Source organism: Numenius arquata, chromosome Z (genome assembly GCF_964106895.1).
Source record: "Numenius arquata chromosome Z, bNumArq3.hap1.1, whole genome shotgun sequence".
Taxonomy (NCBI): Eukaryota; Metazoa; Chordata; class Aves; order Charadriiformes; family Scolopacidae; genus Numenius; species Numenius arquata.
In genome coordinates, this window is record NC_133616.1 from 25,685,900 (window position 1) to 25,710,852 (window position 24,953).

At 37.8% G+C, this 24,953-nt stretch overlaps 1 protein-coding gene across 1 annotated transcript in view; it reads left to right on the forward strand.

Moving 5' to 3' along the window:
- Positions 1–24,953, forward strand: part of DMGDH (dimethylglycine dehydrogenase) — a 48,677-nt gene that overhangs the window by 3,403 nt on the left and 20,321 nt on the right. Inside the window, exons 3-10 of the mRNA XM_074165813.1 lie at positions 5,703–5,801; positions 6,994–7,158; positions 7,597–7,801; positions 14,784–15,032; positions 16,204–16,402; positions 21,093–21,262; positions 21,428–21,581; positions 22,497–22,662. Of these exons, the coding sequence (XP_074021914.1) occupies positions 5,703–5,801; positions 6,994–7,158; positions 7,597–7,801; positions 14,784–15,032; positions 16,204–16,402; positions 21,093–21,262; positions 21,428–21,581; positions 22,497–22,662 (1,407 nt within the window). The remainder of the gene's footprint in view (positions 1–5,702; positions 5,802–6,993; positions 7,159–7,596; positions 7,802–14,783; positions 15,033–16,203; positions 16,403–21,092; positions 21,263–21,427; positions 21,582–22,496; positions 22,663–24,953) is intronic.

Below are 24,953 nucleotides of genomic sequence, written 5' to 3' on the forward strand. Positions count from 1 at the left end.
TAACTATGAAATGCTCAGAGAAATACTTTGACTTAAGTACATGGGTGCATGAGCGAGGCATGGACTAAATTCTGTTTACCCAATGCATATACAAAACAGTATGTGTGTAAAAAAATAACAAAAGTCTCCTCATTGAATAAGAAATCAAAATCATGAATGGGGGTTGTTACTGAATGTTTTCTTTGTTCTTCTTGTTATACTTGCTCACTCTAGTTTATTGCTCGTAACTATGTAAAAGCAACCTCTCCTTCAGTATTTTTGCCCCCACTTCTTAGTGAAAGCGGCTATGGAGCACTGAACGAGGAACTTTGTTTCAAAGGTAGGGAGGGACCATGAGCATAGCAGAGAAGATGCCTGCGCTACCACTATTGAGAGGGCTGTCTTGTGGCACCTGTTGCAACAGAATTTCATGAGATTAACACAGCAAGATGCTTAGTTATGGAACAGGGTAAACCGGACACCTTTTAGGTAGACTACATGGTATACTGTCGCTTTTCATTGAACTCTAAAGTATTAGAGTGCTGTGTCTGAAGATGAAAAAGTTGATGACAAGTCTGTTTCAGAAGATGAGAAAGATCAAAACTGTGACTATGAGTTCTTTGTTATACTAGGTACTGTCCATTCATCAGTGGCTTCCTCACCGTGATACAGTACTAGATACAGACAAAAATTACACATGTAGTTAGCATGTGAAATGTTATGTAGTATATTGCCTGCAGCCAGAAATGTTGAAAGCCTGGTACAGATGTTACTGTACTATAGCACATTTACGCTCTTGCACAGTCCATTAAGTCCTGCCAGAGCTCAGGATCGTGTTTGGTATAAATCATATTCCTGCTAGTATTGCTGCCAAAACTTTCTTACACTTCTCAGATCTGAGATAAATATGGCTGACTTTCACGTGTGTTATTAAAACAGCAGAGAGAGTGTGCATATTTTTATATTACCAGTAATAAGGAGATACAAATAACAGAGCAAGTGCTGCTCATTTTTATACCTATCTAACCATAACAAAGTAGTGGTTATTATATGTGTGTAAATTGGGTCAAAGCTTAGGCTTTAAGAACTCTTGAAGTTGTACTATTCTGCAGGTCAGATCATTTGCAATCTCACTGAAACCCTGGGGGCTGAACAAGACATATATAACTCACTCAGCAAATAGATTTTTTGTGTTGTTACTTTTTTAAAAGGTGTTTTCTAAGAAAATGTTTAACCTATCATTCTGTCATGTGAAACTTTTTCTTGGAACATGCAATTGATCTTGCTGCTGGAATAAAGCACAGCCGAGACAAATAAAAACTTGTTACAACTTGTCAAATTTGCAAAAAGAGAGAACATAGGGTATAACACTGTTAATACCATTTTCCTCCAGAATGCTAATCTAGTAATGGCATTAATATAAAATCTGAAACAGACTGGAACAGAACAAAACTGCTACATAAGCATTTTAACATATAAAAATTTCAACTATTAAAATGCTTTAATGTGTCAATTCTCACAGAAAAGTGGCCATTCTTAAAATTATTTTCCCAGATCACGTTCACCTACAATAACAAAATCTCTGTCTTACAAAAATAGAGCAAAACCTAGAGCAAATCTTCAAATACAAGAGTGGTTTACCCTGAAACGTAGGGAAAAAAGTAGTCACATTGGGAGGCCAGCTGGGCTAGATAAGGAGCTCTTGACTCAGTTCGGGAGCAAAAATGCAGTATATAAGAGGTAGCAGGAAAAGACTACAAAGAGGCAATTTAGAAAAATTCCCTGTGCAATTGAAGGGGATGTTTGGAAAGCCGAAGCTTGACTAGAGTTCAGACTTGTAAGGAACATTAAAGGCAACAAGAAGAGTTTCTACTGCTGCATTAGTAGTAAAAGGCTGAGTAAGGAAAATGCAGGACTGTTGCTGAATGAGGTGGGTAATTTAGTCACAGTGTACACTGATAAGCCTGAAGTACTCAATGCCTTCTTTGCCTGAGTTTTCATTGACAAGGTTTCTCAGGCCTCTGTGCTCTGAGCAGGGTTCAAGGAGAAGAGGAACTACCAGCAGTGGATGAGTATCAAGCCAGGGATTACTGGGAGAACTTGACTCATGCGCATACATTGGAATAGATGGGCTGCATCCAAGGATGCTGCTGATGGCATTGCAAGGCCACAGATACATCACCTTTGAAAGACTGTGGAGATGGTGGAGGTGCCCAACATTTGGAGAAGGGCATATGTATGCATTTTTAGAAAAAGCCAAAGGGATGAGCAGAAGAGCTAAAGGTCAGCTAGCCATACTTTGGTTCTTGGGAGATCATGTAGTGAGTCTCAGATCTGGGCCCATAAAGGAGAAAAAAGGTGATGGACCAGTCAGCATAGATTTGCTAAATGTAAATCAAGCCTGACCAAACCTGATTGCTTTCTATGATGAAATGACTGAGTTTGTAGACAAGGGGAGAGCAGTTGATGTCACTTATCTAGATTTTAGCAAGACTTTATAAATAGTCTCCCATAATATTCATGTATTCAACTGAAGTTAATATGGTCTGTATGGCTGGACAACTAAATACTTAGATGACTGTTTCAATGGTTGGGCTCAGGGGGTAGTGGTAGTGGTCATACTCTACCTAAAGCCTGGAAGTAAGTGGAATGTCACAGCTGTCTGTTCCAGGACCCATCCTGTTTAACATCTTTATCAATGATCTGGAGTAGGTGATGAAGTACCTGCTCATCAAATTTGCAGTTGACACCAAACTGAGAGGACCAGTCAGTGCACTCAAGGACAGGGCTGCCATGCTAGACCTAGACAAGTTGGAAGGATGGAAGGACAGGAACTTTATGAAATTTAACAAGGACAAATGCAAAGTTCTGTACTTGGCCAGGGAATTAGTGCAGTCTCTGTCCTTGGAGATTTTCAAGCCCAGGTTGGAGAAAATCTTGAACAAGCTAGTCTGATCCCACAGCTGACATTGCTTTGAGGTTGGATAGAGACTTTGTGAGGTCCCATTCAATCTGTTTGTTTTATTCTCATTATTTTATGATTCTATGATCTTAATTTTTACATAGTCCAGTCGGGTTATAGTTGGCTCCCAACTGGACTCCTGAAATCAGAAACATTTGTCATCTGAAGCTAAAAGGCACAAAATGTTTAAAATTCTTTTCTTCACTTTAAAATGTCAGAGGGAGAAGTTTTGATTTAATTCCTGCAATTAAATGCTCTTGTATTTTAATATGGTTTTATAGTTAACTTGCAAGTGATTTGTGGTTCATTTGGCTCAAAATTACTTTACTAACAGTGACCACTGAAATTGAATTTCCCTACATCTGGAAAATATATTACTGCATTTGGAAAAATAACAGAAAACGAGAAAATGTTTACATATATAAAAGAAGACAGTAAAAATAATATGAGATGACAAAATTTGCAGGTACAAGTAAATTAATTACTTACAGGTTATTGTATATGGCTAAGAAATGTAAACACTTCAGTGCCTAATTTATTTCTTCATTCTGTATACACAGAAAAAAGGCCCTTAGGACTTAGTTTTTAAGAATCAAGCAAGTTTTAGTTACAAATTCTGCAGTGAAACAGCCCTGGGTTTTAGTCTGAGGTGATTAAAATAAATGTGTTCATAACAACATAAAAGCAAATGTATCAAATGAGATCAAAAATGCATTTACTCAAATACCCAGTCTCCAGCAGTGTCCAGTACGATGATGATCTGATACTAAGAAAATAGAAAAGGACAACCACTATTTTTCCAGACTGTTAATTTAGCCCAGAGACTTTCTGAATCCATGAAAGCATTCCTGCTTTGTGCTTACTGTGACCCTTAATAGATTTAGCTCCCTCTTACAGATTTGTGTGATCACTTTTTATACTCAGATTGTTGAGGTAATGAACAGTACCAAACATACTTAGGGAACTAGAGCCAAATCTATGAATAAAATACAGGCACAACTGAAAAATATAATACTGGTAAATGATTTAGCGCTTTTTTCCATTGGTTTGTTTGGGCATTTCAGACGTATGATACACTATGATATCTTTAAGATACCAGAAACATAAAGTCCTCACAAAGAAAGGCAGGAAAAACATTTTACAGTGTGGCTAGCATAAAGATATGCAACCATAAATGCCGGGCAGTTATCATAGTCTTGCTCTGAAAACACTGAGGACCTGTCATCTCAGGCAGTGAGTATGATTTATGGGTTTTGACAGAAGTGGTATCTGAGTGTAAGCCATTTACTAAGGGCAATATGAAGTTAATTGTTTTTGAAGAAAAAGATCCAGTCTTCAATGTGAAGCTGCACAAAGCAAGACGGGTCAGAAAAGGCCATGGTTTAAAAAAAATATGAGGATGTGTTACCTAATTCGTGCAATATATGTTTATATTAATTATTGACAAGTGTAATGTTTAATAGGTTCTTAGCATAATTAAATTAGTTTGAATTAAAATATGTCTTTAAAGATCACTAAATCTTGCTTTTGTTATTTGTATATATACAGTTATTCCAGTAGATTTAAAAGTTAAAGCCTTAAGATATGTAGCACAGAACAGAGTTGACAAGTTAAAATCAAGAGTAGTTAATGCATATGCATACTAGGCAACTTAGAAGGAAAATACCAGAACTCTACTATATATGTCACTTTTCACTTTTATGTTTCCAGCTTTTTTTTCTCAGAATGGCTGTGAACGCAAAGGTGGACTGTGGTGTCTCACTCCCTTAATTGAAGCAACCTTGATCTATGAATAAACTCTACTGTAGTTAGCAAAATATGATATCTATATATGTATGTCTAAAATTTGAATCATTGTAGTTACTTATCTTGAAAAACTAAGGTAATTTTGCATTTCTGTTGTCTCACTTGGAAGAACAGTTTTAGTGAGGTGTCAAATTCAGGAGATACAAAGACACATGCTTAACTTAAGTAATACTTTAATTCTGCTCTTTTTAAGCACTAAATATCTGCAGTTATGAATGTCATTAGATTGATGCAACTGTCTCTATTGTAGGCAGGCGAACAGTTTCCTCAAAATATAGAAAAGGCTGTAGTAACTTCTTGATTTTGCCTTTGCATGAACCCAAAAGGGCTTGACAGCTTTCTAAAGCCAGACTTGGTAAAATGATGTGCGAAATACACATGTATTGTAACTTCTTAACCTACTTCTGAGATGCAGCAGTTGCTCTTTAACTGCCACATGAGGCAACTGTTGAGAATAGAAGAATTTTGACTTCCACCCCCCTGTTGTTCACACCCCAGGAAAGTAATAACTCGTTAAGATCTCATCTTTGTGAAGGTTTGGTTTCTATCCCATCTCCATTTGCAAGAAGGAAAAGATCCTACTACAGGACATTTGGAGGTTATCAGTCAATGTAGTTGATCAGGAATGGAGTTGTCTGTCTCTTCCAAAAGATTTGAAACAGACAACTGAATAATTTAAGGAAGAAAGGAAACCATAGGAGAGGACAACTGCCACAGTATCATTGGTTGACAAATTTGATGAGAAAAGGCAGGTGGAAAAACACGTGTGCAGAGAACAAGAATGCCATAAGTAGCGAAAGGATTTTATTTTTAATTTTGTAGCAGTTGGTTCTCTCCATGCATTGTTTTTCTTTGCAGTATCTTGACAGTTCGTTTTCGAATGACGGAAGAAGGGAAAGAAAACACTGCATTTCTAATCATATCTCTATGTTGTTGTTCCTATTTCTTATTTGAGGCTGGTTTAACTACTTATTTTCATCCTGGAATAAACCTGAAGAAAATCCATTATTACAGCATCAAACTCTATGAAAAGCTGGAAGAAGAGACTGGACAGGTAATATTAACCTTTTAAGTATTAATTCAGTTCAACACTAATCTTACTAATAGTCTTACCAAAACATTGACAAGTTGTGTATGTGTTAATGAGTATCATAAGGTTCCCTTTTTATTGAAATACATTCTCCTGCCTGCATGTATGTTAAGTTTAGGAAAATGGTTTTCATAAAACATCTCAGAATCTCAGGAGACTGAAAGTCTACAACTTTAGCTTGGTATAGGAGTTAAAATAGCATCAAGGATCTGGAATGAACGGATTGATTATGACACATTCCTGCTTTAAACATGTCTACTTAAAAATTCATATGATATGATGCTGTCTGTACTTGAGAAGATTGCTACAGTTCTTCTCACCCCTTTCAGAGTTGTGTTTTTATTTAGTGACTTAAGGAATGGGTATGCAGAGAAACACAGGAGTCAGCTTTTTTATCTGGCATCACTGAGTCATATAGATTTCATTTACTAAACTCATGTTTGCTTCAGACTGCAGTGAAAATTACATGATCTTCACTGTACTCATCTACAAACTTGATAATTGTAATAAAAAGCTTTTTTCTTCTTTGTACTGCTCACCTAGATAAGATACTACAGCAGATTATCATTGTGAGTTCCACTAGAAGGCTTACTCAGCCATATTAATGTCCTGTGAGGTAACATAGAAAAGGTGAAGTAAATAGTGTATAGCAGAAAGTGAGCATTCAGTGTCCAGCTATATAAGGATTTCTACTTTAACAAAAAGACAAAAAAAGCGGGGTGGTTATTCATTGTGTCAATAAAGGTCAGTTAAATTTATTTTACAGCAACTCAATAGAAAATTATGTAGGTAATAGACTTTGATATATTTATTTTTGAGATGTATCCGATTCTATTTTTCAAAGAGTATGAATGCATAAATTCCAATATTAGTCAAATCTTAATAAAAATAATTGTATCATTACATTCTATAAAAGCTTTTTAGAACTGTTTTGAAGATAGCATGTATTAACCTAGGAAGTTACTTTGGTAACTTTTCTGAAAATTTTATTTTCTTTAGGAATTTAATTTCAGTCCTATTCCTTCAAGGGCACCTAAGTTATTTGAATCTCTTTTCAGTGATGTCAGCGGCAAAATTCCTGTAGACTTCCTGTAGCATAGGAGCATGCATTTATGGAGTCACGTAAAGGTTCATTCACTTTTGCTCTTTGTTTTAGGCTGTGGGGTTTCATCAGCCTGGCAGCATCAGAATTGCTTCAACCCCTACTAGGGTGGATGAATTCAAATACCAAATGACTCGTGCTGGTTGGCACTCAACAGAGCAGTACCTAATCACGCCTGAGAAAGTACAAGAGTTATTTCCCTTATTAAAAATGGATAAGGTAAAGAACCTTATTTTATGAAAAATAACTTCCATTGCAATTAAATATTGGTCTATCAGATATGTAGACATAAGGTCTGTTTCCTTTATATGAATTGTACAAAAAAAATCTTGATTTTCAGTGAAAAAAGATGCATTAGAAACTCAAATCAGATTCACATGCATTTTAGTGCATACTGTATGCCAGCATGGATACTATTAATTATATTATATATAATGTTATAATATTGAAGCATTTCAACCTTTGATTGCATTGGACAACTGAGCAAATTTACTTCCTTAGACCATTGATAAGTTGAATAGCTGTAGTTATTGTACGTTTTGAAAGTTTGTTTTGATTTGACTTAATACATTCAAGAAATAAAGCGTTTTTTATAAAATTGGTTAGTTTTGATATATTTTAATTTATTTCATTTTGTGGGGTTTTACCTCCACTTAGGTTTTAGCCGGCCTGTACAACCCTGGAGATGGTCATATTGATCCCTATTCTCTCACTATGGCCTTGGCTGCAGGAGCCAGAAAATATGGTGCCCAATTAAATTATCCTGTCCAAGTGACTAATCTGAAATCCCGATCAGATGGGACATGGGAAGTTGAAACTCCACTTGGAATAATTCAAGCAAAGAGAATTGTGAATACTGCAGGTAGGATTTAACATAAACATTTGAATACTCTTTATGGTTTACAAACTATCTGACATGGAGCAGCTGTACTGAATTGTGTGGATTACAGGAATAAATAATAGATGTTTTTGAACATTCACTCGGTTTGTGGTAAAATATACTTTGCACATATTATTTTACAGTATTGTGAAAATTTAGCTCTTATGTTAACTGTCCTTGACTAGGCATTCAAAATATTTCTTTCTGGCTTGTCTCCAGCAGTTACTAGACAGACTGTCTTGTTAGATTTTAGTAGCACAAGAGATCTTTACTGGTCTACAGTAAGTTGTGTAGAAGGGAGGCTACTGTCTATGCATATTGCTTTCTAAAATCTTATGAAGGATACTTAGGAAGGGAGGTGGAAATACAAATGTAGTAGAAATGTCTTCACTGTTTTTTCAGAGACTGAGGATTTGCAGCGGGTAAGATAACCCTGCCTATTTCAGTATTATCTTTCTCTGAGATTTAACTCTATCCCCGTATCCTTGAAACAGAAGATTTTTGTTGCCCTTTGAGTAGTATTTTAAACATGCACTTGGCTTAACAATACATTTTTTCATGTAATAAAAATTTCCTAACTCAAAGGAACTGGTATTTACATACGCAATTTTTATTTTTCATTGTGTTAAAGAAGCCAAACTGATGTTTCTACTTCAAAGAGCTGTTCAGCAAGAGTCTTTTGTATTGTCTTTGTTTCCCTAAATGAGTTGATAATTCTAAAAACCTGTATTCCATCTAAACTTCACTTACTTTTATGCTGCTTTATACAAGTTATAGAAAAATATAATACTGGTGAAGCTGTTGGCACCTCCTATGTGAAGTGCTCCTTCTGCTTCCTAGTATATTTCAGTTGTTTGAAAACATGCTGAATATTTACCATTTGGGTGACATTTTTGCAGACTCTGTCTCAAACTGAATCATATTTGCATTTTTAGGGCATGAGTCTTTCATACACCCCATTGGTGAATAATCAGGCTTGAGTAGGAAGCTGTAGTGGATCAAGAGGACTTTTTCTTCTTGTTCAGATGGGACAAGTGAGTTGAGAGCAAGGATATATAAGCAAGTCTTTATAATTCCTTTCTATATCTGGGCAGTGGAAAAGAAAAAGCATCTATTTCTAGTGCAAAGCAGATAAAATGAAGAAGTTGAGTGAGACAGGGACTCTTCTTATTGGCGGGTAGAATAACGATGGCTGACAATTGGAATTATGAGTGAGTTGGACTGGAAGGGGAATAGACAAGGAGAGTGAAATGCATGGAAAAAGGTTCCTGGAGGTGGTTGGGAGCACTGGCAACAAGTGGAACACTTATGTGCTAGAGGACTTGCTGAATAAGAAAGCTCAAACTAGGATGGACTGCGGGGATGGCAACAGTAGGGATGACACCATGGAGAGGGATTGAGAGAACAGATTTGAAATGTTGAAAAGGGATCTGAAGTGAACTGGAGCTGGAGCTTTTTGGACAGAAAGATTAGGAAGAATACTTGAGGAATGGTTGTGTCTGGAACTGAGGCTGGAAAACAGGCTGTCTGAGCTGTCTGAGCATGAAAGACTAGTGGAATAGCAAGGGAGAAGTAGATGTGAGTAGACTGGAAGGAAGAGAAGGGGGACAGGATTTGACAAATCACAGAATCACAGAATCACTGAATCTTCATGGTTGGAAGGGACCTTTGAGATCATCAAGTCCAACCACAAAAAAAAAACAAAACAAAAAAACAAAACCAAAACAAAACAAAACAACCAAAAAAAACCCCCAAAACCCCCACAAAACAAAACCCACAAACGGACACAAATCAACAATCTCGGGCACTAGAGCATGCCCTGAAGTGCCATGTCTACATGTTTCTTAAATACCTCCAGGGATGGCGACTCCATCACCTCCCTGGGCAGGCTGTTCCAGTGCCTGACCACTCTCTCAGTAAATGAGAGAGTGGGAGGAGGGGGAGACTGGCTTGCACATGGAGACAAAAGAGTTGAAGAAGGATATAAGGACTGGAGTAAGAAGAGCAGAGTTTGAGATAGTGGAAAAGAGCAGGTATGGGACAAGCAGGGATGGGGAAGGGAGAAGATTGGGGTAGAAAGAAACTTGGAGGTAGTGGGATAAAAGGGCCAACCTCTGAGAGGGGGTGACCTTTCTTTCAGTGTCTGGGATGTAGACAGCCCTGTGCTGGATCATTCCAGGCTTTCAGTAAAGACTAACTGGGAAACCCATTGAAAAGTGTGCTGTCTCATGATATGCCTCCCATTTATAGGTGATCACCAGCAATTGCTAAGCTAAACAGCTAAAATAGCAGGGATCTGAAAAAGTTCACCTTGAGGTTCTAAGCATGCTCATGAGTACCACACTGACATTTTGGAGAGAAAGAGAACTGGAAGAGTTCAATATGCTTTTTAGAAAGCGAACAACCACACAAACAGGGAAACCAAATTAAAAGAGTTTTGCTTAGACCATAAAGTCAAGCACTTAGAAGATAAGAGGCATCAATATTTGATTGCCTTTGGACTGTCAGTTCATGGCTTTCAGGCATGAATTATGGGACAGCATTCAGTTACAAGATCACAGGCTATCTTACTAATAGGATCCTTGTATCATTTGTTACATGGTATGAATATATTGGTCTGGGAGTGATCCAAGATTAGGGAATGGAAAGGAAGCTATTTTGGCAATCAGACTTCTTATTTAGACCACAAGCTTCTAGGCACTCATTATTCCTAACTATTGGCTCTGCATCGTATGGATGAAGTATCACAGATGTAGTAATTTCCTTATATTTTTGTAGTGTACATAACTTTCTTTGGCTTATGTACCAAGTTGACAATAGGCATGGTTTTTAGTAAATGCTTTTCAAAGTTTGTTTGCAAAAATTAGAATGCACCTTTGTGAAATTTTCATGTCTTTTTTTATTATGTAATAAGTTATTACATCAGTAATATATTTGGTTAATTCTCTTGTGTAGTTAACATTTCAGCCAAAATGAACATTTGAAGCACGTATTGCTTAACATTCTGGCCAAGGATGTGAAATCAATACTGTATAACACATATCTCTTATAAATGTTCTCTCAGCTAACTTTCATTCTTCTCAGCCTTGCCTCATTCCACTACAGATCATGAATGGTATAATTCAGAGCTCATATTTTAGGCTCATGTTGCAATATGAGTAGAGAAAAATATATCAGAATGCTCTCTACATTCTTTGTCCCCCCTCACCCCCAACTGACATCTGCTGTGGAACTGGAACAAACTAGTTTCAACCAATCTTTAGCTGTTCCTTATGTGAGATTTCCATTTGGGAAGAAAGCAGATGCCTAATAAATAATCCCTGACATGAACTAACTGGGTACTGAGCCTGCTGAAGTGATTTGCAACCTATTTATAATGGAATGTTTGATTAAAGTCTGCAAAATCATGAATTTAGTTTATACATACAGTATGTTTGTGTGTATATAAGCACACATTTGCAGACAGGTACACACTGTATATACAACCATTTATATATACGTAGTGAGGGAACATTTTCTTTTTTAAAAACAGGAGATAGATTACGTAGTTCAGCAGATATGCTAAGTAATACCATCACTAAATATTTCAGCCTCAGATGTTTGCAATCTCTACAATTTAATCTTCACAAATGTCCTGGAGATATAATTTATGCCTTCGTTTATCTCTACTATGTGTGATAGAACTTGACATCTGCTTCCAATTAGAATTTTGTTTCAGAGAACATATTCTTCCTTTTGCCATTTTGGTGTTTGTAATAGCTTTTGCACATGGTTCAAAAACTTTAAACAAAGAAACTGTAATATTTTACATTTAGTAGATGTCAGCTGTTGATATTCTAAGCAATTAAATAGGCACTTATCATGTGTGATTTTTTTTTTAGAAGTACGAAATTTAAGATTTGATTTTGAGCAAACCTAAACTATTTCCCTTTAATTCAAAAGCAATTTAAAGGCAGCTGTGTTTGTAATGTACTTCTGCAAACTTAATGGCTAAGAAATTTAATATAATTTTGGAAGAAACAAAGTCAAGTTTCAAAGACCTAAAATTAAGTCTACCATTTTTATTTCTTTGAGGAGCTTCAGTATACTGGCTCTCTACATTTTCTCGTTGATTCTGTTTTAATGAGTTAGCAAAATAGTGAATTTATTAGGAGCACATTCCCAGAGCACTATTTCTTTCCCAAATATCTCTTTAAATCCAAACAATTTTGGCAGGAAAACAGTGTATGATATTAGAGATGGAATTTTCTGCTACTTCACCTTTCTTTCTTGTCTCTTGATCATTAGCTGACCTTACCTTACATAGTTTTCTTTGTAGGTGACATGGGAATGCACAAATCAAAAGAAATTCCCTAAAGATTGTTAGCCTCTGCTTAAATCCACATTTGTATTTGTCATGTGTAATGGAGCAAACCCTTGCAGATGCGCTAGAAATTCAACTTTATTAGAATTTTTTCGTTGGTTTTTTTTTGTATAAGGGAGCATAAATCAAGTTTCAGCAGCCCTAAAGGATATTTTGGATCACTCACTCTGACTATGACATGACCTTCCCTGAGCCAATTTAACTGACTTAATAAGTCTTCTGTCAGTGCATCTCCTCCAAGTGGTGAGGATGCCATTAAGAAGCAAAAGCCTTACATACGATAAATGCAGAACAACAGATACTGGTTTTCAGTATTTACTGGGCAAGGGCTTTTAACTGAAGAGATCTCTGTGTCATGGCCCTGGGTTTCCTGCTCCTTTGCGTTAGCTGGCTGTCAGCAATTGTCAAGTGAGTCACCACAGAAAACATTTTCCTCGGAAAATTTGCATTTTTAAAAACTGTGAGTGTTAGATCCTGAGGCTCGTTTGTAATATTAAATAAGAGACTTACAGCCCTCCTGGCGTGGGGGAATGGCACAAGGCCAGCACAGCCCAACTCAACTTTCCCAATTGCCCTGGCGTTAGGCCATGCCCGGGATGCGAGGATGTATTCCCAAGTTAATGTCAGCACGCAGCACGGGCCGGCTGCTCCCTGCTGGCCTGGGAGCCAAGTGTAATAACAAGGCTGGCAGGAGGGGGGCCGAGCCAGCAAGGGCTCTGTCCTACAGGGCAGGCCCAGGCCCGGCAGCTGGGGTCAGCCCACCATCCCGATCTCCAGACAGGCATGGGGGGATGAGGCACAGGCAGGTCCGTAGTGATCAAGGCAGGCTGAAGCCAAGCCAGGAGGTTGAGCCACAGGTCAGGAACAGGTCTGGTGACGGTAACCAGGGTCAGATACCGCCCAGTGATCAACAGGCAGGAGCATAGAGATGAGACTGGGCTGAGGTCAAGCTGGGAAGTAGTCCACGGATCAGGGTCTGGATCAATGAGGTCCATGGCCGGGCACAGGCATGGTTGTGACAGACCTGTGCTGTAAACAGGTACACCTACCATCAATCCAGCTCAGACAGGTTCTGAAGGCTCTGAGTTGACCTGAAATGGGGCTCCTGTGCCCATGGGCAGGGGTGTGGGTGAAGGTCCCGGGTGAGGCTGCTCAGGATCATTAATGCCTGTTAGTGCCCTCAGGGCCCTGAGAGCTAAATTTTGACCAGATCTTAAAGAGTATGGAATTAAAGAGAGAGGTAAGAGCATTTGAGTAAGATGAGTAAGCAGCAAAAGGGAAGAAAAGTTACATGTTAAACTGGTCAACATGAGTTTAAATCCCAGGAGAAGGAGCAGCTGTGTTAGGTAGCAAATCTTGCTGGAGATACTTTTTCATAAACAGTTTGGAGTCAGGTGGTTGCACAGAAACCAGGCTGACCTGTTGTCTTTTCCTGGATGCCATGTATCACATAGTCTTTTATTTGGAATGCCCTGCTACCCCTCCCTCCTTTTCCATTTTGCCTTCCCCCAACCCTCACTCCCAGACTCCCTTGAAACTCCTGCTTCATGGGATTTTCCCCCTTTAAACCCGCTGCTGAAACCTGTGCTCCTTGATCTAAAGAGTCAGGAGAGTGGGGCTGAAGGATATTCCAAGCTTCTTGGAGCAGCTTCCATCCCAGTCAGTTCTATCCTTCTGATTCCCAGATCTGTATGTTCCAACCTCACAGCAGATGTGAGCCACGATGCAGAGCCCAAACTAATAAGTTTGGCAGTTAAGTGGCTTTCACTCCTTGACTTTTACACTGGTACCTCACTTAGTGAATGTGTCTTACCAGCTTAACTCTATTAGAGAAGAATAAAGTCTTCTTTATCTTATGCCTAGTAGTATACATGAAAGACCTTGAGCAGGCTCCAGGGGCAGGGAAATTGTTGCTTGCATTTTCTTGTCACAGTCTGTATCAGAACTTTAAACTGGGCAACTATGGGAGAGCAGGTTGACCACTGACTGATACAAACATCATAATGAATTGATTGATATGTGAGAGACATACTATTAATATGAGTCACATGAGGCATGTGAAAGAGGAGAGAAACTTAAATTCTCAAGGTTAGCTGGCTGAAAGTACTGCCTTGCTGTATTGGGGTGTTAGGACTTGACTACTGTCTTGGGAAAGCATACTACCTCATTTTGTTGATAGTAAGAGGCTAGGTTAATGCCTGTGGTGTGAGCTAATTTATTCTGATGTTTAAGTGTCTCTGACTTTGCTAGGACTGCACCACAGGTTTACTTTACTGAAATAAACCATGGGGTTTGCGGGACTGTTAATTAAATAATCTTCTGAACTTTTAGAAGCCTAGTTTATATTTTACCGATTATATTTTTTTAATATCTGTATACTACAATAATATATGGTAGCATAATTAGGAACAAGGACATGCAATTATGGAGGAAAAATTATGCTGGATAATATGAAAAATAATTTGAAAATTAAAAGTATGGAAAAAAACTTCTTTGTCACATTCCATAAAGTGCAGTGCTTCCTGCATATGTTTTACTGTTTTTTCCCATTCACTGAAATTAGTGCTTGAATATTTCTGTTTTGGTTTTGATCTTCTCTAGGCTTCTGGGCCCGTGAGATAGGCAAGATGATTGGCCTGCAGCACCCTCTCATACCTGTTCATCATCAGTACGTTGTGACATCAACTATCCCTGAAGTGAAAGCGCTAAAAACAGAATTGCCTGTCATTCGTGACTTAGAGGGATCATACTATCTAAGGCAAGAAAGGGATGGTCTTTTATTTGGTCCATATGAAAGTGAGGAGAAAATGAAGCTGCAGGACTCATGGGTAACAAATGGGGTCCCACCAGGTAATGAAGAAAATTAAATCTTTAAACTTGATAAGCAGTATCACAGACTTCAATGTGTATAAATCCCAGCCTGTCATGCTGCCCTATGTGATGGAAAATAGAAGATATCTGCAATCCATGATTGTAATGCAGAAACTTTTTTCCAAAGAATAGTTGTAACTCCAATGAGAAGAGTGAATAGAAATAAAAATGTACCATAAAAAGCCTATTTGAAATAGGCAAAAAATACACATCTACAACATAGTCTTACCCCAATCTCTGAACAGGCACCTGTGTGTTGTGATTAGATACAGCCACCAAATCTGTGTTATGTAGCCATTTGCAACTGAATAGGGAATTTTCTAAGCTATAGTTCTCTCCGTATTGACAGGGGTTCTGGATTTTTGCTGTTGCCCCAGAGATAATGTGGTTGTCAAGTAGGAACACAGGTAGCAAAGTAATGTCTTAGACAAAATGCTATGTTCAGATGTAAGTCCAAGAAAGCTGTAGATTTCTGCAGAATTTTTGTACAAAAAAAATCCTATGTCATACTGCTGCTTATTAAAAAAAAATAAAATAAAAAGTTGCTGTGTTATATCTAGGCTCCAGCTTTCCATTTGCATCTAGACAGAAAGTTATATTAAGTCAACAGTTTTGCTGTTTTAAATAACCAACACATCGTTGGGTTTTGGATTGCACTGCCATAGCTTCCCGAACATATTTTTTCCAGTATTGTCAAGTCCCTCTACACAGTGATGTTTGCTAATGCTTAGAGCTTAGACTGAAGGGTGAAATATATCCAGGAATTCACTAAACACCATGATAATCATAAGCTGACACAGGCAGTCTTTCTTCCCCTCCCCAAATTGTTGGCATATGGAGAAAAATAAGTGGGTCTTATTAACATAGAAGGAGGTTTCTGTGTTTCTCCACTTCCTTTCTACTTCATTGTTGAATTTGCATGACCTTAGGGTTAAACAAATATGTATAAAGGACAGTATAACTGCAGTGACAATAAACTTGATCCTGCAGGTAACTAGGGTTTCATGTACGCCATTTTTCTTGTGTAGGATGGCAAAGGCTTGAAGATACGGATTAATAACTTTTATATACATAGATTGCATAACTGTATTTAAAATGTATGTATTTTCAGTGTAATTAAGTATTTAATAAGAGTCAAATATTTGTGCAGGTTTTGGAAAAGAACTGTTTGAGTCTGATTTAGACAGAATAATGGAGCATATTGAGGCTGCTATGGAAATGGTCCCTGTTCTGAAAAAAGCAGACATCGTAAACACAATTGCGGGTCCTATCACCTATTCTCCAGACATTCTTCCCATGGTGGGACCACACCAGGGTGTCAGAAATTACTGGGTAGCTATTGGTTTCGGGTGAGTAAATTCTTCGTGACAACTTTTGTCTGTCATATTTTTTAAATGGTAGTCAGCTCAAGCTTTACACTTTTTTATGGGTTTGGGAGTTGTTTTGCACATATTTTATGTAAAATGTAGTTGGAAATAGTGTCATTGAAGTTGGACAAGCATGAGTGGTACCGGGAGAACTTTTAATAGGAAGCATTAACTGTTGGGTAAAGATTTGAAGGCATACTAAGTAGAAGGCATTGCCAGCATACTGGGTAACTGGCTGCTCTAGGGATACAAACACAGTAATGGCTCTGACTGTTGAAGGTTGAGCTGAAAAATTGTGTTGCTGGGTGTTGCAGGAAAGCAAATTAAGAGGGCAGTGTGACAACAGGAGTGAGTGTTTTACTGGGGTCATTCTCCTGCGCATTATAATATTTTTTTCAAATGTGATTTACATCTTATATACACTCGTCCATCTAAAGTCAGTGCTAAAACCCCTACTGACTTCAATTGTCTTAATTTGACCATTCATTCAAGATGGATAGAATGAACTGAATACAATTCCAGGCACATGTTATTGAACACATTCTGTTTACACTGTTTTTCCAATTGCCTAACTTGCTGTTCAAAATCCAGCTCAGCTTTTTCCAGTTTTCTTCAGTCCAAACCAAATAAACCCTCAGATCATAAGATAAGGCAGTACCACTAACGTGCTTTCCAAGGCCCTCAAAATAAAAAGGTTTGGTAATTTTGCAATGATTCATTGTGAAAGGTATTCACCTTTGCTGCTTGGATTTTAAAAAAAAAAATACTGTTATCTTTTAGTAACATTTGCAGAACTTATAGTTACAAAAGTAGTTTGCCTAGTCCTTGTTCACCAAAAAGACTGTTTAAGTTCATTACTGTGCTACCAGACTTTGGAGCCTGTTTTCTTTCATTGCTGTCAGTGGGACTTGAATCAAAGTTACCTAACTGAAGACCAGTATTATATGTTAAAGTTTCTTTAAACAAACTTATTTCAGGAATTTGATTAATCTCTAAATGTTTAGACACAGGTCGCAATTACGTTGCTGTCATTGGATTGCTTTGTCTGCTTTTCAGGGACGTTTGACTCCGTTCTACACTTCTGGGTCACTGCAGTGTTTCTACCAGTGTTGTAATTTTTTGTGTGCATTAGCAAATCCTTATCTCATAGTCAGCTACCAGGGACATTGTGACAGAGGACTTAGTGCTGTTAGTTTAAAGGATTTTTATTATCTAAAATTGGCAGCTTGCTAGGCATTTTAATGTGCAAAGAAGTTAAGTATATTTAGCAGAGCTTGTAGCGCTATTTATTATTAAGGTTGCTCAATGCTTCCCATTTAAGACTGTTTTCTATTACTTACAGCTTTGAAAATGTTAACAAGAGTAGGCTAGAATTTTATTCAGAAAATTTTAAGTGAAAGCAATGTAACCAATTCCAAAGAATGACATTTTTGGAAAGTATGTTGTTTTGGTCTGTTACGGGTTTTGGAGTGAAGTCTTTCTTGGGAAAAGCTCTTATTTCCCCATTTTCTGAGAATGAACTTCATATTTGGCAGAAGTGACCTTTCTCCTAAAGATAGGCCTTTCTGCCGTTCTTCACAAAATCTATCCATGAAGCCCATTCACAGGCCTTTATAAATGTAACAATTCATAAACCCTTAATAGAGACTTACTAAATCACAGAATCATAGAACACCGGGTTGGAAGGGATCTCAAGGATCATCTGGTCCAACCTTTCTTGGCAGAAGCATGACCTAGACAAGATGGCCCAACACCCTGTCCAGCTGAACCTTAACAGTGTCCAATGTTAAGGAATCCACCACTTCCCTGGAGAGATTATTCCAATTGCTTACTGTTCTCATTGTGAAAAAATTTTTCTCACACATCCAGTCGGAATCTCCCCAGGAGTAACTTGTACCCATTACTCCTCGCCTTTTCCATGTGACTCCTTGTAAAAAGGGAGTCTCTATCTTCTTTGTAGCCACCCTTTAAATACTGGAACAAAATCCTGCATTAAGATTCCTGCATTCTATCTACAGTAGTATTCCACAACCAGAGACTGGAAGGAAGTTTTCCTGCAGCAATGGCATAGAAAAATGGCTAAATCTGGGACAAAGACACTAGAAAAGGGACTGTGGTGTGCAAGGACTCAGATTTCCTAGGAAAAAGGAGTGGAATGAGTTGGAAATAGGTGAGAAGCAAGGACTCATGTACAAGTAAGACTAAGAATAGGATAGGGACAATGGGAAAGATAATCTGACAGGGACTGAAAGGAGAGAAGAAAAATGGAGAAGGGCAGTTTGTGTTCATTACGGAAATTTTCTCTAAATCCTCATATGAAAACTGAGATTCCTAAACTGTATCGCTTTTACAGCTACTTGTAACGCCCCACCCCTGCAAAGCATGTGTTTCATTCTTGCGTAGCAGAACTGCAGTGGTATATTAATACAATCAGCTCCCCGTTATCCAAGGTAATAAGGGATTTGGGCACCTTGCATGATTTAAAATCCCTGATAATGCAGGCCTAGCTAGGAGCACCAGAATCAACTGATTGCACGGAGTCAATGCTGCAGAACTCAGCAGCGCACAGAGACTAGTGAGTCCACATGCAGTCTTGTACCTGTAGTAGCAATTCCACATTGCAGGGCCGCCTTGCCGCTGGATTACCTTCCCATCAGCTCAGCAGTCTTCATCCGAGGCTGGAAAACTTCACCATATTTGGTCTGTTGCCACCCACAGTCATGCAGTGGTCTCTGTGCTGTGTTCCCCTGTACTTTTGGCTGCAGTGAATGGTGCAGGGAGACTTAAATTGTCTACAACTTCTTTTGGAGCCGTTCTTGAAGGCATCCTAGCCATGGTCACAAAACTTACACCCATGAATAACTAATAGTTGCCTAATGAAATTGCCTCCAGCAACGGCTAGCTCTTCTGTAGTACTTGCAGAGCTGGCAGTTACAAGCGCTCATCTTCTGGTAAGAAAATACAAGCTTGTGCTGAGAATCTGAATATTTATGCTAAACAGCCTAGGGGAGTGTGTTTGGCAGAATTACTTCATGTATTCAACTGTTTTATATTTCTATTTTATTTAAATAAATAAATAAATTACAGATAAAATCCCACTGTATCAAAGTAATCTCACGAATATTATTAAGTCAGGCATTCCACAGTTAGGAAGTGCCAGAACTAAGTTGTCTGTGTAATCTGAATTCATTTGTCTTCTGCATATGCATTAGAATTAATTGATTACATCTTTTTTTTTTTTTTTTTCCACAAGATCCTTGCCTATTTAATTGAGGGCATAGAATTCAGAATGCAAAGTTGATGAAGAGCAATTCAATTTTGTTCTAGCTTCACTATTCAGTGTGAGTGTCTGTGATTTAATTGCTGCATGCTAATCTCAACTTGTTTTTGGACAGACTTACTATTTTTTCAAGGATTTTTCTGTTGTGCTTGTTGGAGCATTTCACAAATAACTAAGAATTTTTTCTCACACCTTTCCTAAACAGGAGGCTATTTTGCCACTTTTTTTTTTGACATGGCAAAATAATTTATGGAGGTATTAAAATAAAAAGGTTGAAATAATTTGGTATTAATAATTATTTGTCATTAAATGTCTTGGTGTTAAATCTGAGGTGTCTGTAACTCAGTATTACATAGCACTGTTTGGTCACATGTAGACTGAGTAGCGGCACGCCCATTTTGCAGCACAACGAAGATCATTTTCCAGTTAAGAACCATGCAGGACCACATTTCACACACAGATTTTTCCCTATGGATTTGAAGATGTCAAGCATTTTGAAAGTTAGAATTATGTACAAAATGTTTAAGTAAGGAAACCTTACATCTATCACTTTGTAACTTTTGAGCATCTGCTTTTGCTGCCTGGTGTGGTTCCTTTAATGCAGGTTTCTAACAAGAGATCTCCTCTACAGTCTAATCCTTCACACACTCATTATGTAGGAACAGGACAGACTTCTGCTAGAGGCTGGTAGTAGAAAATTCCTACATGTTTATTTTGTTAAGCTTTCTGGAACACTTCTCTTTGTAGTTGCAGTGGAGAGCAGAGAAGGTAAATCAGATGAGAAAAAGCAGTTTTCAACTCTAGCACCACAAACAAGGTTTTGAGTTTTATCTGAAGTTTCTCTATGTTCCCTGATTCTTTAAAGCTGTCTCGGTAGTGGGTAGTGTTGTCTCCTGACAGTGTTGCTATTGCACTCGTCATTGTAATGTAAATACTCATGGTACCTGCTAGAATGCTTCAGTCTGGTTGCCAAATCTGAGTCTGGTTTAGTAAAACCTGATTGAAAAAGAAGAGATGTTGTATGACTAGACAGTGTATTTAATGGATATTTGAAAGTTTGAAAACTTTGTTTAGTATTAATTGTTGAAGAGTTGTAATGTCCCTGGAAAAGATTGTTAAATTCTGAACTTTAGAGAAAGAAAGCTTGCTGTAACCTCATGCACCAGAAATGCTGTACATTAGCAAAGGAGTTTTGCTCCTATCAGTGGGGCAGTAGAAATATCTGTCAATAAAGCATGTAATCTTGGAAAACAAGACAAAATATAACCAAAAAGAAAAAAAAAAGAGGGAAAAAATGAGAATATTTTAGGGAGTGTATTACTAATATATACCAGTTCTGATTTTTAAAAAGAAACAAAGACTTGGTACTACAGTACTTTTCCTGTTCTTAAGGTATGGCATTATACATGCTGGTGGCATAGGAAAGTACCTCAGTGACTGGATCCTTGAGGGGGAACCTCCATTTGACCTGATAGAATTAGATCCCAACCGGTATGGAAAGTGGACCACCACAGAATACACCGCAGCCAAAGCAAGAGAATCTTATGGTTTTAATAACATTGGTAAGAAGGTATTTTTTAAAATACATTTATATCCCGAGAACGGATTCCAACAAAGCCTGCCTCTAGATTTCTCTGTTTATATGTATGTGTTAATATACATTCTACCTTGGTGATGTAGTGTATTTAGTATGCCATGGTTTTTCGTTTGGTTTTTTTTTCCTCTAGTTGGTTACCCTAAAGAAGAAAGATTTGCTGGGAGACCAACGGAGAGAACCAGTGGGTTGTATGATTTGCTGAAATCAAAATGTTCAATGGGCTTTCATGCAGGATGGGAGCAACCTCATTGGTTCTACAAACCTGGAGATGAGACGGGATACAAGTAAATAAAAGATTATCTCCTTCACCTCTCCCCTCTCTCCCTGCCTCTCCCTCCCAATAAATCCCAATAAACTGTCATGATAGCTAAGGCCAGCTGAGTTAAATTTAATAAGAATCATACATTTATCATTTATTTCAGCTAAAGGTATCTATTGGGTAGATCTTCCATTATTGTTTTTTCTATAGTTTAGAATCCCTTTCGTTCCGTTAATGCAGACATTTCAAAACACACATCAAGGTATCCTGTAGCTCTTCTTGGTATGGGCTATCAGGGAACAGCCTAGCTCAAGGAAACAATTAGAGAACAATTTGTTCATTATAAGTTTGTGTTTTCTCCCTTTCTTATTATTTGATCAAAAACACTGTATAATGTTTTCTTGAAAAAGCTGATTCCTTTCATTATTCTCAGGAAAGGAGAAGCCAAATCCTCCTTTTTTTTTTTTTTTTTTTTTCTTTCCTGTGGCTGTCTACCTAGTTACCTGCTTGCATCAGGGAGCAAATAAATGTTTTCCACAGGGATACTGGAGTCCCAATCTGAATGAGGCTCATAAAGAAATAAAGAGACACACTCAGCTGTTCAGAAATAAAGCCTTTGACATCTTAAACTCAAATAAATGATTCAGCAACAAAGTATGCTGTAAATTTACATGACAGACTACTACTAACATTTGAACAGTTCACAGTTTATTGTACAAAATGGTTGATAAAATATCAACTCATATCTCTCTCTGTTGTTAAAGGATTTTAATAATTGAACTATGTTAGGCCAAGGAAAATATTGGGTAAGCTACCTGCAATTAGGAAAGTCTATCTCTTTTGAATGATTATTAAACTGAAGGTACTGAAGACTATACTTTGCTGAAAAGAGCACAAAAATTCCAAATTGTGTTTTATGTGTGTAAATGCTCTGTTTCAGACCCAGTTTTCGACGCACAAATTGGTTTGACCCTGTGGGTCGTGAGTATAAACAAGTTATGGAAAAAGTGGGTGTGATTGACCTGTCACCTTTTGGCAAGTTTAAAGTAAAAGGCACAGATTCTGTTAAGCTGCTGGATCATCTATTTGCAAATGTTGTTCCAAAGGTAAATGGGACAGTGTTAACTGTTTTAATGTAGGATTTGTTTCAGAAATGAAAAATTAAGCATAATATATTATTGCCATATCTTTCAGATACCAAACACACAGATCCTTTGGAGACATTTCTGTGTCAGAAGATATATTTCACTCAGTTAAGAGCACAGACAGTGGAGCTTATACTAGAGTAGCCTCATGTAGACTGGAATAGTCCCATGCAGAATTACCTTTTGGCACAAATCATTGTATCATAGAAAGGTTGAGGTTGGAAGTCACCTCTGGAGATCACTTTGTCCAACACCCTGTTCAAGCAGGTCACCTGGAGCTCGCTGCCCAAGACTATGACCAGATGGCTTTTAAGTATCCCCAACGATGGAGACTCCACCAGCTCTTTGGGGAACCTGTTCCTGTGCTCAGTCACATTTTGCAATAAAAAAGTGTTTCATTGAAACACAGAACCTTCTATGTTTCAAATCTTTGTCTAAAGAAGTCCAAGTGAATGTCACCTGGAATTCTTTTACAGTAATACTAGAATAGCATGGGAGCTGCGTGCCTAAATCTGTGCTGTACTGTGGCAGCTTCAGGCAGCAGAGGAGAGCAGTGGAAGGTGCGCTTGCCTGACCATAGCTGGATATTTTAGTCTTTCTGGATGCCTAAGGCAATAGTTTTGTTGTTTTGTTGTGGTTTTGTTGTTTGTTGTTTTTTTTTTTAAACATGGCCCATGCTTATTTTCCACTCCCCTCATACTGACTTTGTTTTACAGCTGGCTGCCTGAAGCAGGCAGGATTGCAAATATTCGGGATATTCAGCTTACAGCTCACACCTGTCTTTTCTCCACAAGTGTGGCTGCTGACAGATCCTCAGAATATGATCCTGTTTTCAAAAATGTCACACTGTAACGAACTACCCAGGTTTCTTATTCTTGGTCCTCAGTTTCCAGTAGTGCTCCCTGTGTCCCTTTATATTCCTGCTTTGTCAACTGCTCTCATCTAGTATTTTTAATTTCAGAAACTGAATGTCACCTCCAGCAAGCAGACTGTTCCTTTCCAAAATGCTACAGCTGTGGGGTTTGCTCATTTCAGCACAGAATTTCATTAAGTTTTTGCTGTAGGTGATGGTTTTAGCTTCTTCAGACACTAGAGGGAGGAAGCACAAGGAAACAGTAGGTGTACTGAGACTATAGTTATGAAGGAAGTCTCGGAAGTCAGAGCCACCTGAATAGAAAGGCTGTACACAAGAATAGTGTCTTGTGGGTTTAGGAGAAACAACCTGAACTGCAGTGTAGTCATATTTTTTACTGTATTAATTTTGTGATATCAATATAGATTAAAAGTTGTCTTCTTGCTAGCCTAGGGTAGAAGTGGGGTAACTATCATCAATGGGCATGGTTAACACTTGCTGAATATGTGGTGGAAGGAGAGCAAGACTAAACAGGAAACTGTGAGAGCAAAGTGAGGGGTTTGTATGGAGTTTAATCAGTGTTGCTAAAGGGAAAAATAAACATAGGCAGCAAAATACAAGCAGTTTATGGATCCACTTAAAAATCCAGCATTCACAATAGTTCATTATTTAAGCTGTCTGGTTTTTGGTACCATTCATGCTTGTCTGCATCCTGAAATAATTCAGTGAAGTTACTTGAGATATATTTGTGTCATAACCAGATCGAGTGTGACTACCATCAGGTCCTGAAAGTTCAATTACGTGCCTGTAATATGCCAGTAATTATATTAATGTTATATACCTTGCAAAAGAATGTTAATATCTGCAATATTTTTCCTTTTTCCATTTATTGTCTGGAATCTGGGCATGGACTAGGTGATTGACAAGCTTCTTATGAAAGCAGAATGAAATAAGAGAGATTAAATTCTGCCTCTGGAACTAGACCAGCACAACAGCTATGGCACATTCATATTTCTGTTTGTATGGATGGTATCTGTATGATGATGTATATGTTTTATGGTCACAGCTAAGTAACTGTTATTTGAAATTTTGCCTCTAAGAGATCACGTTTCAACACAGAACCTGATTCAAACATACTGAGATGTAGATTCATAGTCAGCAACTACACAAAATTAAAAGCATTCATGAATCAGGGCCACAAAAGCATAAGCCAGCTCGGTATTTATTTCTTTAAAGTAAGGGGAAAAGTAATGTTATCCTTTTGGGATCTAAAAGCCTTATTCCAATAAGATTCTGACTGAGAAAAGAATATTTGTGTCCATAACATAGAATTTTTTATTCTGGTGATCAGAGAACAAACTAAAATTGAATTTGCATTGAAAGTGCATTCTTAAATCAA